Here is a 16711-nt window from a genome sequence, read left to right as displayed (position 1 = left end):
AGGGCACAAGTTGATAGAGTAAAATTATTTTCAGTGGAATCATGGAATCTTAAATGCTTGAAAGGATCTCAGAAAGTGTCTGGTCTAATCATCCACTCCCTGAAGAACCCCATCTATAGCCCATTCAGCCTTGCTTAAAGAATAAAGGAGCACATTTATTTTTATGCCAAACCCAGAAAAGGTAGTTAGAATTTTAAAGAATAAGAATTGTGGGAAAAAGAAAACTTTGGTAAAACTGAGATTTCATTTTTCTGAAAAGTGACAATTAAAAGAATTCAATAAATGTATTTTTAACCCTCGAGACAAAGAGAACGGAAAAAATATGCACAAGTCACATAAACAAACACATCCATGATTCTTTTGGTTCAACATGTGTGATTAGTCCCATGTACATACTCTGTTCATTAGCTGGAAATAGAAAGGTGTAATGCATTTTACTAGTAGTAGGATTAACAGATGATTTCCAGTTTAATCTATTTTCTTCCTTTGAATTTAGAATTGCATGAAGTTAGATGGTTGGGAGTGAGAGAAAGGAAATAAATGTGGGTGTGTGTGTGGGTGTGGGTGTGTGTGTGCTCCGGTGTTACACGTCAGCATCTCAGACTATCATTCAGATATGGGTCAAAAGTGCCATTTTGGTGTGGAGTTTTCAGATTGTGCATTAAAGGAGGAATATTTTAAGGCATGAAATATCCACCCACATTGGGGCTCTGAGGTTTTCAGGGTGCTCTTCTCTTTCACCTTTTGGAAAGGTTGCTCGGTACGTGCTAGAAAAATTTCAGATCGCGTGGTCTGCCAATTTTGAAGAACGAACATTTTTGCCCTGGGGCTTTCGGATTACGATTTGAAAGTTATTTAAAGCCTAGGAGTTTTTGTGTTACATTACACGCTGCATAAATGCAACCATTGCTCCTAAATGCTAACATTCCCGTACTCCGTAAAAGGTACAATTATTACCGCCAGGACAGAAATCAACAAACCTCACTAAAGGAATTTCTTAAAACTGCTATCATAAAATCTGTGCATGCTATGGATTTCATTAACGTTTTACTCCCTTAGGATTCCCAATTGTATAATAACAGGAGTTCTTTAAATTTTAAATACCACAGACAGGAACAGCCTTTCACCCAAAACAGATGTGAAACCTTAAACCTGGCCTTCTTATTGGCCCACAGATATGAAACTGGTTGGTAATTGATAGCTCTTAATGTGTTGTTGTTTAGGTTACAGAAATGGAAACTCAATATTATTTTCCCCATGAAAAGATAAGTTAATAAGCAATAGACAGAGTTTTCAACCACAGTTCCTTACTCTTGGATTACATTTGAAGTTTTGTGTTTTTTTCAAACCTTTTTAGTGTTCATACTGTTAAAAAATTTAAAAAAACAAAAATTTAGAGTAAGTACGAAAAGGTCAGTGACACAGTGACATGACAGGTCCCTGTGTTAGATGAGCTAATTTTGGTCTTATTTTTTCTCTATCTTGTCAACAGTGACTAGTGATTTTTATCCTTGTGTTTCTTTTCCTTAATTCATTCTTAATCAGTGCATTTTGAAACCCACTGGTACAGTCTTCTTAAATAGCATCTGTATTTATTTAGCTAAAAACAGTTCACTTGTAAAAGCTAAAAATAGTGAAGCTTAAGATAAACAAGTGGGGAGGTCCATGATGCTATTTTCCTGCATAAGATAAACAAGCACATCTATGCTTTTGGAAAACAAAAGAATGAAGGTTCTGGTTAAATAATATCTACAAGTAGTTGAAAGGCCTGTCAAGCAACAGGTTACTTTTTCTTTCAAAATAATGATCCGTTTGTTTTAAAAATGGCTTGATTAGAAATTCAAGAATCTTCCACACCAAAGGTATTCATTTGGGAGTGATTTTGCCCCTCAGAGGATATTCAGCAATGTCTGAAGACATCTTGGGGTGTCATGACTTGGTGGGTGTGGAGGTAGGAGGGTGAGGGGGGAGCTACTGACTTCAGTGGTAGAGACCAGAGATGCTGCCAAACATCCTACAGTGCACAGGACAGGCCCCACAACAAATAATTATCCTGCCCAAAATGTCAGTATTGCCCAGACTGAGAAACCCTGTTCTAGACGTAGTCCAACCATTTGTTCAAGATAAAGCTTCTGCAACGATTGTTCAATTTAATAAACATTATCTACCAAGCAGCAAGTAAGTAGGAACAGACTGGCAATTAAACGTGCTTGGTTGATGACCCTGAAAGGATTGTTTTCAGGACACCACCTTCAAAATGGACCCAAATCAATTTTCATATATTTGTTGCAACTGAGTAATATAAAGGAAGTGGGAGCAGATATGCTGAGATTCTAGGCTAGCCTCTGTCACTAACTTGCTATGGAATTTTGCAAATTACTTAACCTCTGGATCTATGCAAATTTAGCGATTTATATCAAGTGAAGATTGCATTCTTTTTAAGTACTGTATTTTAATGGCTGAATCAAGTGATTTAAAGTTATGATAAGCTGGAAAGAAAAAAAAAATCTCCTCCAGAATATAATTGTAAATGTTGGCTCCAAACAGATCCTGGCATAAAATAAGAACGAAATGGAACTCACAAACTCTACAAATAAATTTATTTTTCAGTGTAATTCTGTCTAACCAATTGTGATGCTTCTAATATTGTCTTTCCTGTGATTGGTGCTTCATCATAAAAATGTAAGAAGTTTCTTCAAATGCCATACACATTACTTAATACTTAAGGGTGTGCTGACATGGAATGCTAATTAATAAAACTGTTTGACTGATTTTTAAAAATTGGATTAAAAGGGTCAGTTTAATCAAAGTGGTTAAAATAGCCTTGGTAATTTCCACATGACAAAACCATCAGTTGAAAAATAGCCAAACATCTATCCGGCACATGTGCGTTCTGTTTTTCCCAAATTGTGCCATCCTTCAAAACTAACAGCACACAAAAACAATCCTCTGAATTCTTTATATAGTTCCCTTAAATGACATAAGGTGAAAAACCAAGAATTAGGAAACATTCTTTAGGACATAGTAGCTTCTGGAACACAGACTTGCTGGATGGAAACCATTTTTTTCCAGGTAAAAGGCCTTTAAAAGGGTAGGATGTAAAGCATTCGTTTTAGGCAGGAAGTAGAATTCAAAGTGGATTCAGGGTAACATAACCAATGACTCTTCTTGGGGAATTTTTTTGAAGCAAATTGTCTCCCTTGCAGATGAATGTTTTCACTAAAACAGCACGCTGATATTAGTTGCAATAAACACACACACACACATACACGCACACATACATACAGAACACAACAGCACACCTGGAGAATAAACATTCAATTGAACAGCTGTATTTTCCCTAAATTTGCCAGTGTTATATTTTATATGCATCATTCCACATTTGGGTAAACCAGTGGGCTATTTTTGTCAGTCATCTTGTTCCAGATTTATTAAGTATCATTTTATTGTAATTTCAGCAATTTACTAATGATCTGAATGAGTTAATGTGCCCCCTGAAGTGTCTGGTTTATAACCACAAAGTGTTTACAGTCAGGATAACCTGGCGCAATGTATGTTCTGGATTAGTCCATTTAGCAGATGGAACTGATTTTGAATCCAGCATTATAAATTATAAACCTGCTAGAAACTGGCAATTTTATGAAAATTAAAAAAAAAACAAAACACCATGTGATAGGAGATACCTGTTTCCACACTCAACACATTAATATAAGAGAATGAAAGATTTGTCCAGAAAGCTTAGGAGGAAAGAAAATTATATAAGAAACTTGCTAAAATACATGACCTTCTATAGCGTTGAGATGAATTGCTTCAGTTTCTAAATTTAATTTTTAGCTTTAAAAATACTTTCAATTCTAGCAGACCCTAATTTTAAAGACTAAGACAAGAGATTCAAGTAGTACATTCTTCTAATTGAATAAGCATGCATTCACTTCTCCCACTTAAAATTTGATAAAACTCATAATAGTTTAATTTAATAGTTAAGAGGGAATACTTCCAAGGATTTATCAGTCATTTCACTGGACATTTAAGGGAGGCCCAGCCATTCCCTTCTTAGCTCCTTGGAATCAGGTCCATGCCTCATTCTCGTCAAATTGTTTCAGGCAATTCAAGTTTTGCATCGTGATTAAGCCACTTTGGAAGGAACTACTAGGAACAATCCACAGACTGGATTGGGCAATGAGGGTGGGGATGGTTCTCACAGGACTGCTTGACCTCTTGGAAACCTCCCAGACTAAGGAAGAGATGCTGGAGCTGGGTATAAGGAATCTGGGTATTTGAGAGAGCGTCTACCTCTGTGATCCAAATGGCCTGAAGAGCTTGCCATGCTTTGTGGCTCTTCTCTGCATATTGGTATAATGGTATCTGTCTTGCTTACCTCAATGGAGGGAGCGTGAAGTGAAAAAATTCCTAACTAGAATGATCAAACTGCTGGACATCAACTGCACCCAGGGCCTGTGTCAGATCTGAGCACAAATGATGATTCATCTGCTGTCTACTGTCCAAACTTCTTGTTCACTGCCCACTTGCTAAACCAAGCCTTAGGAAGGAAGTCCACTTCAACCGTGTAATACTGAGATTTCCCAGAAGTTGTATCTTTTCCTGAAGTCAAGATTTCAGTGAACTATTTAACTTCTGTGGGCCTCAGTTTTCCCACATGAAGATGGGCGCAATAATCTCAGATCTACTAGTCTCACCTTCTAAGATTCAAATGCATTGTGCATGAAAAGGTGCTTTAAAAAAGGAAAAGGGCTACAGAAACATAAGGCTTTGTCGTTAAACATGTGCCTTGCTATTCACTTTGAAATATACAAAGCAATCAAATCCAGCCATCTTGAATTTCACTAGTTTCATGTGCTGAACAGGTAATGAGGGCACTTACTTTTTTGGATGCTATCATAAGTTAAAGAGATAGTGTGTGTTTACTCTGTGTTTTGATTCAGCTCAGCACATCTCCCTTTCACATGAAGGGTTTTTTGTTAGGGAACATTGAAGACTTTACTATCTTTCAAGATCAATATAAAAAAGTAAAACACAGAAAAAGTTCCCCAGAAGATTAGCCCTAGTCCCTCCCTTCTGGAACTTTCTGTGTCCTCACACTCAGAGTTAACGTCTGCACTAGTAAGTCACACCTCAGAGTTAACCTCTGCACTAGTAAAGGTAGCAGAGAAAGAAGAGGCTTTTGCTTCAGAAGCAATTCATTGCTGTATTCTTACAGTTACAGAGTATCTTGTCTTCTTGGAAGTTTCCTTTCTTTTGTGTGATTAATCCATAATAGAGCTGATTTCTCAAACAAAACAGGATGTGGTTTCGAAGCCAACTGCTTTCTGCTCCTCTGGAATAAGCGAAGGCATAAAAAATCCTGTGCCAAAAATTTTTCCCGCTAAAGACAATGTACCCAAATTTGGAGAAGAGCAGACTTTCAGCCCAAGTTGATTTGCCAAGTAATTTTATTTCTAAATCACTGAAGTGTGTGGTAACTGATTAATCCTTAGCACCATCCTTATTTCCTCAGATTAACAAAGTTCATATTCCACCCAGGCATTTAGTCTCGACTTTTTTTTTTTTTATGTCTCCTGGCATTTTAATCAGGGAAAAGTCACAGTTGTTTTGAGCAAAGCACTCCCAAGAGCTTTAATTAAAGCTAGAGGGATAAATCTGTTTACAGTGTGGAGAACAGTATCATTAATAAAACACTGAAATAATCAACGAATTAAATCCGGCTTTGTGTGTGAACGGCTACATTTAGGACCTATGGGAGCATGTGTCCTAAACAGACACACTATGTCATGTCTTTAGTGTGAAGGGATGAGAAGAACCAGGGGATACAGTATTTCTCTGAGATCATCATATTTTGGACTGCTAGAGCTTGAATGGAGCCAAGGCTGCATTATCTTCATTTAATTGAAAAAGAAACATACTTTCAATGAAGTTCATGGCTTAGATTATAAAGGTATGCTTGAACATGAAGCATTTCTCTAGCACCACTGATAGATTCAGGCTTTACTTTGAATCCTCAATTGTTTAAGCAGGAACAAAGGGGAAAAAAAAGATTAAACTGATAAGAAGATAAGCATCTCTAGAACACAGAATCTAGAATGGGATACTATGAAAATTAAAAAAAAAAAAAAGGCCAAGTTAAAAAAGTATGATTAACTCCACCATTGACAATTGGGAGTTTTTAGCAGCTCAGGATATGAAGTGGCCTTTGGGGCAGGATATGCCTGTGTGCAACTGTCCAAAACGGGACTTCCCTTCGTGCCCCTTCTCACTAAACTGCTCCTTGACTTGTTTTTAAGCTTTTTGGCAGACGACCGATCTCACAGGAAAACCTGAGGTGGACATTCATACCGACGGTTAATGATGCATTGTTTTTTTATGTCACTCAGTAATTTCCTAGAGAAAACAATGGGAACCCAAAGACGGTTCCTGTCTTGAAGGAAACTCAGCTGCCAATATTGCCTTATTGATTTAACACATGCAAGTATTTGTCCTTGTTGTTGCTACCGCAACCTGCTTTTTGGGGGGCATGCTTCATGTGACGTGAAAAGGCTGCAGAGGGGAACAACCACTCTCCATGTACACTGGTGCATATCAGTGGCAATGTTGGTGTGCGAATGTTTCTGTGGTTAGAAAGGTATGGGTCTCTTCCCTTTGCTCTAAATTATGCTGTACTTGGTGGTTAATTTATAAAGCACCTATCCAAGGAAAACAACAAGTCCACCATTTCCAAGGAGTTTCAGAAAAGCCTGAAACACATGGAGCTATTCCTAATTAGGTGGTGGGTGGCTGATATCAGCTCCCACTACTCCACAGACGCACCACCCAGAAGGCAATGCCAGAGCCTGGTTGCATGCTCCCCGAGTCCAGGGCTGCTCCAGGAGAGGCCTCTCAGGGGCCCTCCAAACAATCTGGAAAGTTAGAGTAGAGTCAAGAAACAGAATGGGTAGAGCCAGGTGTCGGTAAGCCCGCTGAGCCTCAAAGGAGAAAAAAAAACAAATATTTCCCCTTAATATGAGCCTTTCTTTGCCATTCAGCTTCAGAGCAACTGGGATGCAAGGTCCCTGTATTTTCAGTTTAGAGACAGTGAGCATAGTCCTCCCAGCAGGAGGGAGGCTAAGAAGAGGAGGTGACTCATGCCTAGAGATGTTCTTGGATTTATGTGGATGGTAACAAAACCGAAAGATACAGCCTAACAAAGTATGAAGAACTGGGTTTAGGGGTCAGGCAGTTCCCGGCTCCAAGTCTAGTCACTTTCTGGGATCATTAGTGCTGCTCACCAAGTATTGTGAGCTCCACCATCACTGGTACACGCTGACCCCACCTCGCCCTGGTCAGGGAAATGTCGGTGGGAGTGCGGTGGGGAAACCTCAAGAGCTAGTGCATTTGCCGCATTTGCTGCCTCGGTGACAGGCAGCATTTCAGGTGACTGTTGCTTCATCAGCATGAGTCCTGGCGTGAGAAGACATACCCCAGCCAACCAGAGACAGCGTGCAGCGGGAGTGAAAAATAAACCTCCTTATCCAGTTCATTCTATATCACTTATAGAATGAGTTAAAACTTTTCTAGATTTTCTCCTTCTGGGGCAATCTCAAATTATGCCTAACTTTTGAGAATGATGTAAATCCTGTCGACAAATGCTGCGTGAGAGCCCATTTTCTTTCCATGTTCCGACTTACGTAGAATTGCCTTGCACTGAAGAATTGCTACAGTTGCAATTTCAGAAGTCTTGCAAGACTACGATCCCTAAATTATTGAGCACTCTACGCATTACCAAGAATAGGACTACATTACCATTCAAACATGCTTAGCACTGCAAAAAGAAAGCATCCCTCTAGAGGCAGGTCTGTCAATCATACTGAACCGCTTGTTGGTTTGGGGGATGTGGGAAAACAAGTTACCAAGAGCTGTTTTGACACAGGCAAATTCATTTCATTTCTCACTCAATCTAGAGCGGGATTTGGCGATCCCAAGGTAAAAGTCTCATCTCTTTTCAGCCTCCACACATTTCTCAGAGCTATCATTTACAGGCTAGCATGAGCACAGTCTCCTGGAATAGCCCATTTCACTTTAAGTGTATGTTAAACTAATATTGACCTTTCCAAAGTAAAACAAAATCTGGCATTTATGCTTGAAAGACGGAGACAGCAATAACTGTAGAAAGTAGAGGATTAATCTCTCGGTTTTCTCTTCCTTAGACATTCTCTCTGGGAATTAGTCATTTTTATATATCTAGCAATGAATGTAAGACTGGGTCTGCCGACTCGACTACAAGAGAAGCCTGGTTCCCTCAGCAAATACCTTCTGTATAATTTGCCCACAAATGAACTCATATCTAGATATGGATGTCTCCTTTGACAATGGGTGAAGCAGTCAAGAATGGGGGAGCATCAAGTCTTGGGTGGGAGAGTGTCCAGATACCACCAAGGCTAGGCAAGTGTAGGCAAGCGGAGTGGCTCTGGGGCTGAGCAGGGTTCAGATTAGAGTGCTGGAGCAGGGTGGCAGCGGCGGGGGGGGGGGCGGGCAAAGACTCAGTGGGTGTGTAAGGCTCCTGGCGGGGAAGGGAGTGTCCAAGCTAAGTGAGGCACTAACAAGGTATACGCATGTACATTCATACACAAATGTATATACATAATTGACAAGGCCAGTGCCATCAATTAAGCCCCTTCTTTGGTGTTTGCCATACAGACCTGTATGGAACAGTAAACCCCAACCTTGTCTTTCCCTTCTCCTAATTTGAACAAACAAACAAAAAACCCTACACTGGGAATCGATGGTCTCATGAAGGTCTATACATAGGGTTCATATATTTCATCAAGGAAAGTAAACTATGTTGAAGTAGTTGTTATCTCAAAAGAAAATGTGTAGTTGTTGAGGAAAATCCAGGTCTTTAGTTAAAAATGAGACACCTGCCGCTCCATTCTGGGAAGAGTAGGACATAAGTGTCTGAGAAATGAATGGATCTGGGGGGACCTCCTGCAGGCCTGCCTTTCTCTTACTTGTCCCGCAGTGGTTACGCTTGGTGCCTGATGTTCCTCCTTCTCTCCTTTGCGGGCACGTGGCATGGCCCTGCTTCTCGCCAACAACCTTTTCTAGATGATCAAAATCTTCTTCGGCACTGAAGACACCAGGCCTTAGCTACATACCTGTATCCACTCTCGATAGGAATCTTCTCCTGGCGTCCACCCGTTCTCGGGGTAGTTCAGGCGGGACCGTTCTGCTGACCAGTTGGTGCTGTACTGGGAAGAAGCTGAGATCTGGTCAGAGTGAATCTCTCCTGACTCCAGGCCCAGGGCTTCCATACACGTGAAATCTGAAAGGGGGAGAAATGGTCCCAAATCATTAAGACTGAGGTGCGTTTTCCCTTCCACACTGTCAAACTAAAGAGTTCATCCCAAAGTTCACTCAGAGTCTTAAAAAAGATGACAAAGTATTGGAACATAGCACTAGTACTTGCATTTTCATGGTGATCATTTTAAAAAATCATCCCAATGATTGACCATCTTCCCAACAGAACCCAATGATGATTTTCCCAACTGTTTAGCAGAAGTACCATGTGAAATTGATCAGGAAATGAGGGAAATTCTGATTTATTTTCAAAGGTGTTTGTATAGAGGAATGCCATATGGGTGCCCATCAAATGTTATACTTCAATAAAATATAAGATTTTAGTGACTTCTTCTATGTCTGTTTACAATTCATAGTCAGTGGACAGTAGGTCTTAGCCCTCTGCATTTCAGATTCCCTTCGAATGGAACTTAGACTACTTGTCCCTAACTCCCTCTGCTCATACCTCATACCCCTGGCCTGGCTATTGTTGTTGATATCATCAGTTTATTGGACCAGAGCAAAAAGTATCCACCAGGCTTAAGCTGTGGTATCACATGGCCCCTATAAGCATCACAGATTTTCAGCATAAAATTATAATTCTCACAATGAGAACCATGAATCATCCAAACATGTAATCCATTAGGCCCAGCATACTCAAGCTGACAATCCTGGGAAATGAGTAATCAGTTTTAGGAAAATATCAATCCAAAGTAGCTAAAATGAAAAAAAGATTTAGAGATTAAATGGAAGTCTCAACCATCTAGAAAAGCACATGTAACCAAAATGAAAACTTGTTTGAATTTTCTATCATAATAGATAAAGCTTTATGGTATAAAAAATTTTCCTTCCATTGGCGACATACTTTTCAGCTTAGGTTTGCTACTTGTAATATAAAAAGTATTTATATTGGGCGGGCAATGATGGTGCAATGGCAGAGCTCTCGCCTGCCATGGCGGAGACCTGGGTTCAATTCCTGGTGCCTGCCCATGCAAAAGAAAAAACAGAAGTATTTATATTACAAAATTAAATTAAATTAATTACAAATAAGGTTTTGAAATTTAATTGGTCTATCCCCTACCCCATACAATCTGGTAGAGAAGATACTAGAATATCCAAGGAACAGGTCTGTCAAGCACCCCTTCTCCTCTCCCTGTGTTACTTTGCAACCTGGCAGCTAGAACTGATAAAACACAAAAAATATATTCTTTGTTCTTTCAGTTTCTATTTTTCCTCAAGCCCTTAAAAGAACCAGAGACTACATAAGCCTGGAGAAAGTGTTATTAGTTGAATATTTTGTTAGGATCCAAAAATACATTGCTTTTTTTTTTATTTTATGGTAAGGGATAACAGAAATTAAAATGTGCTTTTTTTACATGAAGATCCATTTCCATCCATGTAAGAAAACACGCAAATGGCTCTCTCCAAGGTCTCTCAGCAGACTAAGCCACCATGCTCCGTGCGTTCTGTGTGACTGCCATGTCAATGAACTCCCTGCAGATTTATCCTTGTCATCCAGCTTCAGTGCTTTTTCTTTTTATGATTCTCAACCTATTACATATTCACGAGAGCAAGGTGGATGGCCTGGCCATATTTTATCATTTCAAGGAACTGTTTCCTCCCCTAATTTTATAGGCTTACTATCAGCCCTCTCATCCACAAACTTATCGAGAAAGCACACTAAATTGTTTTTCCTATTGACATTCATAAAAGCCATTTTAAAAGAGAAAAGCACCACTTGGTACCTCCATCACCAAATATTCCTACAGCATTTCACGTGGCGCAGGTGTGTGAGGAGGAAATCAGGGTTTCCCATTAGGCTTTGTAAGATGACAAAAGAACTGACCTTCTGAGACGCTGCTCTGCAAGACGCTGTAGTTTGCTGAGAAGCCTTCTTTTGCGATTGCGCTGTCAGTATAAAAAACCATCGATAGAATGCCCGATGAAGAACGGATCCGACCTGGTGTCTTTTGTCCACAGTAACGCCCAATGTGGGGACCAACTGGAAAGGAAAAAAATGCAGACGACATCAAATGGCTTTTCCCCTACAGCAGGTGCAAGAATAACCATTTGCAAACATGAGTCCCAGCAGAACCCAGAAGCATTTTCCACCCTAAAGCAAGTCTCCCCCCAGTTAACTGGTTTTTGCAGTGAACAGATTGAACCAGATTTGCAGGCAGGATTTTAAAGTGTGCTCAGAAGGGCAGTGACGGGCATAACCGCATGCCCCGAGAGCACGATGGTTTTCAGGAACAGAGTCAAAATGCTTGATTCAGTTGCAAAGAATGAGATTTGGGCTCTCAAGTGGCACCTTGGCATTCATCTCCGTGGAAAAACTGTGCACGTAGCCCAGGGACAAATGACCCCAGCTATGCTGTGGGCACCACATCCTCTGGGATTAACCTGCCCAAGGAGAGATTGTGAGGAAGGCTGATAACCTAGTAACCACAGAAGTAGCAAAACTCTGACCAAGCACTGGGTAAACTCAATCTCCCCTCATTCCTTCACTGAGTCCTGGACTCTTATGTTAAGCATCATAGAGTTTCATAGAGGACAGTGGATCATTTCTTAGTCAGACTTTAAGCTGAGGACTAATTGTAACAATTAAAAATGTTTAGAGACCACAGATGCCAGTAATTTACACATAATGGAAATTTGCAATCAAAACGAAATGAAAATGCCTCTTTCTGATTTCTGTCCCAATTTTCTGTTTTTTTTTTTTGAGAATGGCTCCCAAACCTAAGAGATGTGACGGCATTACACGTGTCCAGTGGCCAAGGGATGGCCCAAAACAGTCATCTGACATTGCATGCTGGTAATATAATAGTTATTGAGAAGGTAGACCATTTGGAACTCTGACAAATTTGTGCTAGTGTCCAATCATTGTTAGGTTTAAACCAGTCACACCTTTGTTGTGTACTTTTAGGCAAACTTTGGCAATTCGTAATTGTAAATTTTATCTCTCTCTTTTTTTTTTTTAGAAACCTCCTGGGCTTGGAAAATCTTTGGATTTCCTTGCCCAGATCAATAGCTAAAGAAAAAAGAAGTCCCCTTTTCCTTAGGCTTTTTTTCATTACACATATGGTGAAAACACACCAGATGGTTTGGGCTTCAAAGGACAATCTGGTGTGAACTGTTTTCCCCTCCAAGAAATCCATGGTTCTCTGCATTCCAACTAAGAGTTACTGCTTTGTGAAAGAAAGCCCAGTAGGTAGACCTTTCCCTGGAGGGATGAACCTTGGACAGGGTCCTCCTCAGAGCATTCCAAAGTCTGCGTGTGCAGCTCGGATTCAAAAGGCAGCCCATAAGGGTTAGCAGAAGCTCCAGGTGTATAAAAAAGTGAACCCCACGAGGACTGACCCGAGAACTGATCTCTCTGGAGCCTCATGTATGAGCTGAGTTCCCAGGAGGCAGCTAATCCTAGCACTCTGATTTTAAGAGTGCACAGATTCTTAGCTACAGATTTTCAGCTCTTGGGCAGTCATCTTTAAAAAAAGAAAATTTCAACTAAAATGTAACTAAACCAAAGTGGTTTACACATTTGAATGAGTGCAAAATGGTTTACTTGGAACATCTGATTTCTTAGTTCCCTAGGGCCACTGCAACAAAGTGCCATAAACTCGATGGTCCAAAACAACAGTTCTGGAGGCTGGAAGTCCAAACTGAAGGTGTCAGCTGGGACACGCGCCATGTGAAACCTGAAAGAGAGAATCCTTCCTTGCCTCTTCTAGCTTCTGTGGCTTTCCTTGGCTTGTGGATGCATCTCTGCCATCTCTGAGGCCTCCGTCTTCATTTGGCCTTCTCCCCTATGCCTGTCTGTCTGTGTCTCCTCTCCCCTTCTTGTAGGGACACCAGTCTTATTGGATCAGGACCAACTCTAACCTGTTTTGGCCTCGTCATAACTAATAATCATATCTTCAAAGACCCTGTTTCCAAATAGGGTCATTTTCATGGGTAAGAAAGAGTTAGGACTTGAACATATCATTCTGAGGGACATATTTCAGCTCATGACAACTAGTAACTTTGCATTTAACTGGTAATTTCTTGTTCAAAGGAACTGATTTGGCTGAATCTGAAGATTTTTCTCTCTCCTGCCATGCCTCACTGTCCAGAATCCAAACATTTGTGTGTGTAGAATTGATACAGATTGGCTGAAGGGCATCACATTGTAATGGATAATAACTTTGCATTATGGGAAGGGAATTTTGCTATATTAGGCTTCTCAGTTGGCAGAGGAAGACATCTCAGAAGATGGAATTCTTGTTGTTATTTTTCTCTTCAGCTTTAATCCTGACCTCAGATTCTTCTAGTTCTTTGCTGTATTTTCTTCATTCTCCATCGCCAGTTGAATACTTTTATCCTATAGCATAGCACATGCATGAAAATATCCTTCTAGAGTCATAAACTTGAGTCTTTCCTTTCTTCAAAAAGGATCACTCTTTGGGTCTGTAATCTGAAGTGGGAGGCTTAGAATCCATTCATATTCCTGCTCCCCCCATTTAAATTCCATTATTTTGGTTTCATCGTCTTTCTAATCCTTGGGATCATTCTCTGATCATCACAGCTGCTGACCTTCTCAAGAATGTAAGTGAGGAAGGAAAGCTATGATGGCCCTGCTCAAGCTCAGGCTGCCATGTCCCCTCCACTGTCACCCAGTTCCTTTGAGGAGGATGGGGAGGGGAGACTCTTTGAAAGAGCAAACAGAAGAGAACTTGTCTAATGCAGACTCATAATTTAGAGAGTCTCCATGACTCACTGGTTTATAATGTTGAAGACATGCTTGGTAAATCTGCCTTCTGTCCTTTAGAACATTGCCTGCGGACAGCAGCATGCTACTCTCTTTAGGAGCCCTCAAGATACGAGAGCAAAAGGCTTTTCCGCTCTAATACAAAGATGCATTGAATTTTCCTGAACAACAGTGAGACCTTAGCCGAGCAAGCTAATGCAATATTGATCTGTATCTTCTGGGTGAAGGGTGGGTATCCTTCCTGTTTGCGCACGTTTGTGTATTTACATGAACACTACTACTAGGTTTCCTATTTCTGCTATTGCGGACCAGAGATGAATGAAAAATGCCACAAGAACTGAGGAATAATTTAAGTGTGTGGAGCATTTAAGCAGCATATGCCAAGTCATGACTTGGAGGAGAGTAGGATTAGAATGACTATATCTTCTCAGGTGTGAAGGTCATAGAATATATATTTATATATTTAAAAATATATCTGCAATAGGGAATGGTGATAGCATTAATTTCCCACTAATCTCTCCAATAGTTATAGTCTGACCTCATAATTAGACATTTAGGCTCTCAGCCACACATGTATTTGTGTGTGTGCATGTGTGTGTGTGTGTGTGTGTGTGTGTGTGTGTGTGTGTAAGCAGCAATCCACTATAAAAAAGCTACTTTGAAAATGAGATATTTTGCAGACACAAAAAAGGGAATCATTTCAAAGATATGAGATAGACCATGTATACTTGGCTTAAATAAATAAACATTTTGGTGGAGTGTTCCTAGAGTTCCAAAAATAAACGTTTCTATTTCCCACCCCCCCACTCCCAAATTGCATATTTATATCTCTCCCTGTGGTTTCAAAAGCCTAATTTTAGTATTCCAGTAAATACAAGACAAATAGAACTCGACCTAGCTTTTATGAAACTTAAACTAGCGACAGTTTGCAATTTTTGGAGTGTAGATAGCGGCTGCAGTTCAAACCCCACCCCCAGCCTGGATGGAGGGGTGACTTCATCTATGCAGCAGGGTGTGAGTGAAACATTCACGTTTGGCTCCATACTCCAGCCCAAGCGCTTGTCGTATCGACCAGGGCAGCCGTGCTAAGCGCACGGCTGCCAGACCATGTGTAAACTTCCACAAATTACTTCAGAGTTGCTACTTGAGAATCCATAGATCTTCAAAGCAAGTGACGGATGGAGTCTTGCGATTCAAACATGCATGCCTTGTATTTTGTGTTTTGGAGTAAACTGCTTTTCTTCAAAGTCAATCTGAATCAATGGGTAGCTTTCAATTACATAGTCATTTAATTCAATGTTTATGATAAAATGGCAACATCAAATCACTTGATGGTTAAAAGCCTTCAGCGCCTTCTGGTTGTTGTTTTTGGAAAGGATATCAAAGACTAAAAGCAATTTTGCTGGCAGAGGAACTGAAGGCAATGAACTACTATGACAAAAATGCTTCTAGTGCCATGGACAAAAAACCCAGGGGAATGCAGCCTCTCATTTTGCCCCAAACAGAGAAACCTGTGACACTGGCGTAGGCTGGATGAGGTCAGGTAAATAAGAACAAATATACCAATGCATTTTTTCATATTCCAAAGCCAGCTTTCTCTGGGAGTAAGTCAAATGCACCATGGTTTAAAACATGGTGAATTGCAAGGTTGATAATTCTCATTGTTAATTGTTCCTTGCTTCAACTCAGTGCTTTTCTAGAACCAGAAAATTACAGCTTTGAAAAACCCTTGACATTAATAACAATGTGCTTCTTTCTGAAAATCCTAAATAAGTTGGTTGATTGGACCTCCTTTCAGATGTCAATTTAAATGAAAGTTCTAGATGGGAAGGCTGAAAATTTGGGTGGTGAACAAATAAACCCATTATTATATGTCTCAACTATTGTTACAATATTATTAAAATGTTGTTTTTGTAATTATCAGATTGAATATTTGGAAGTCAATCAGCATTCTGTTTGGGCACATCTCATTACTTAATGAAGGCGTTTCGATAAGATCATCATCACTCTATTTATATTGTAAAAGAGCAAGGAAGAAATTAAACTGACATTCACTCATCCAGTTACCCTGATGACAATATAAGCTTTCTCTAAACCAAGTTTCTCTCTAGTAATGTTTACTATTGAGGAGCACACTCAATTGAATTACATTGATAATTTCAAAGTCAATTCAAAGACCAAGGCGATCTCTTTCCTGTTATACTTGTTATTCATTTCACATTTATTTTAAATTCTTCCTATTTGATAATAATACATGACGTTATTTTAATAGATGGTTATACATCTCTAACTACAGGATTCATAAGAATTTCCAAACCACCCTTTCTGATCTGGGTAGCATGTGTTCTCTAGAGAAATCTTAATATTAAAGCAGACTAAACATAAGACAAGCAATGCAGCTACAACAGATTATTTGATACTGTCTCCCTCTGTTCAAAATTTGCAGGTATATTTTTGCTATTCACCTTATGATTCACAAAGATTGAACAGAAAAGTTTTGTTTAGATGTCCACGTGGCTCCTTCCCTCTTCTCCTTCAAATCTTTGCTCAAATGGTCACTTTCTTAACCTGAGCATCCTATTTTAAATTTCAACCCAAATACCCCCTTCCTCTAACTCTACCACTTCTCAACTTTTT

General features: G+C 39.8%; 1 protein-coding gene across 3 annotated transcripts in view; it reads right to left on the bottom strand.

The window, feature by feature from the left end:
- NRP1 (neuropilin 1) overlaps positions 1-16711 on the bottom strand; it is a 154409-nt gene that overhangs the window by 76125 nt on the left and 61573 nt on the right. For all 3 annotated transcript variants that reach the window (XM_077152119.1, XM_077152117.1, XM_077152118.1), the window contains exons 5-6: positions 11174-11329; positions 9147-9313 (exon numbers count right to left, since the gene is read on the bottom strand). In XM_077152119.1, coding sequence (XP_077008234.1) covers positions 9147-9313; positions 11174-11329 — 323 coding nt within the window. The remainder of the gene's footprint in view (positions 1-9146; positions 9314-11173; positions 11330-16711) is intronic.

This window comes from Tamandua tetradactyla, chromosome 1 (genome assembly GCF_023851605.1).
Source record: "Tamandua tetradactyla isolate mTamTet1 chromosome 1, mTamTet1.pri, whole genome shotgun sequence".
Taxonomy (NCBI): domain Eukaryota; kingdom Metazoa; phylum Chordata; class Mammalia; order Pilosa; family Myrmecophagidae; genus Tamandua; species Tamandua tetradactyla.
This window is presented reverse-complemented; position numbering and strand designations above follow the sequence as displayed.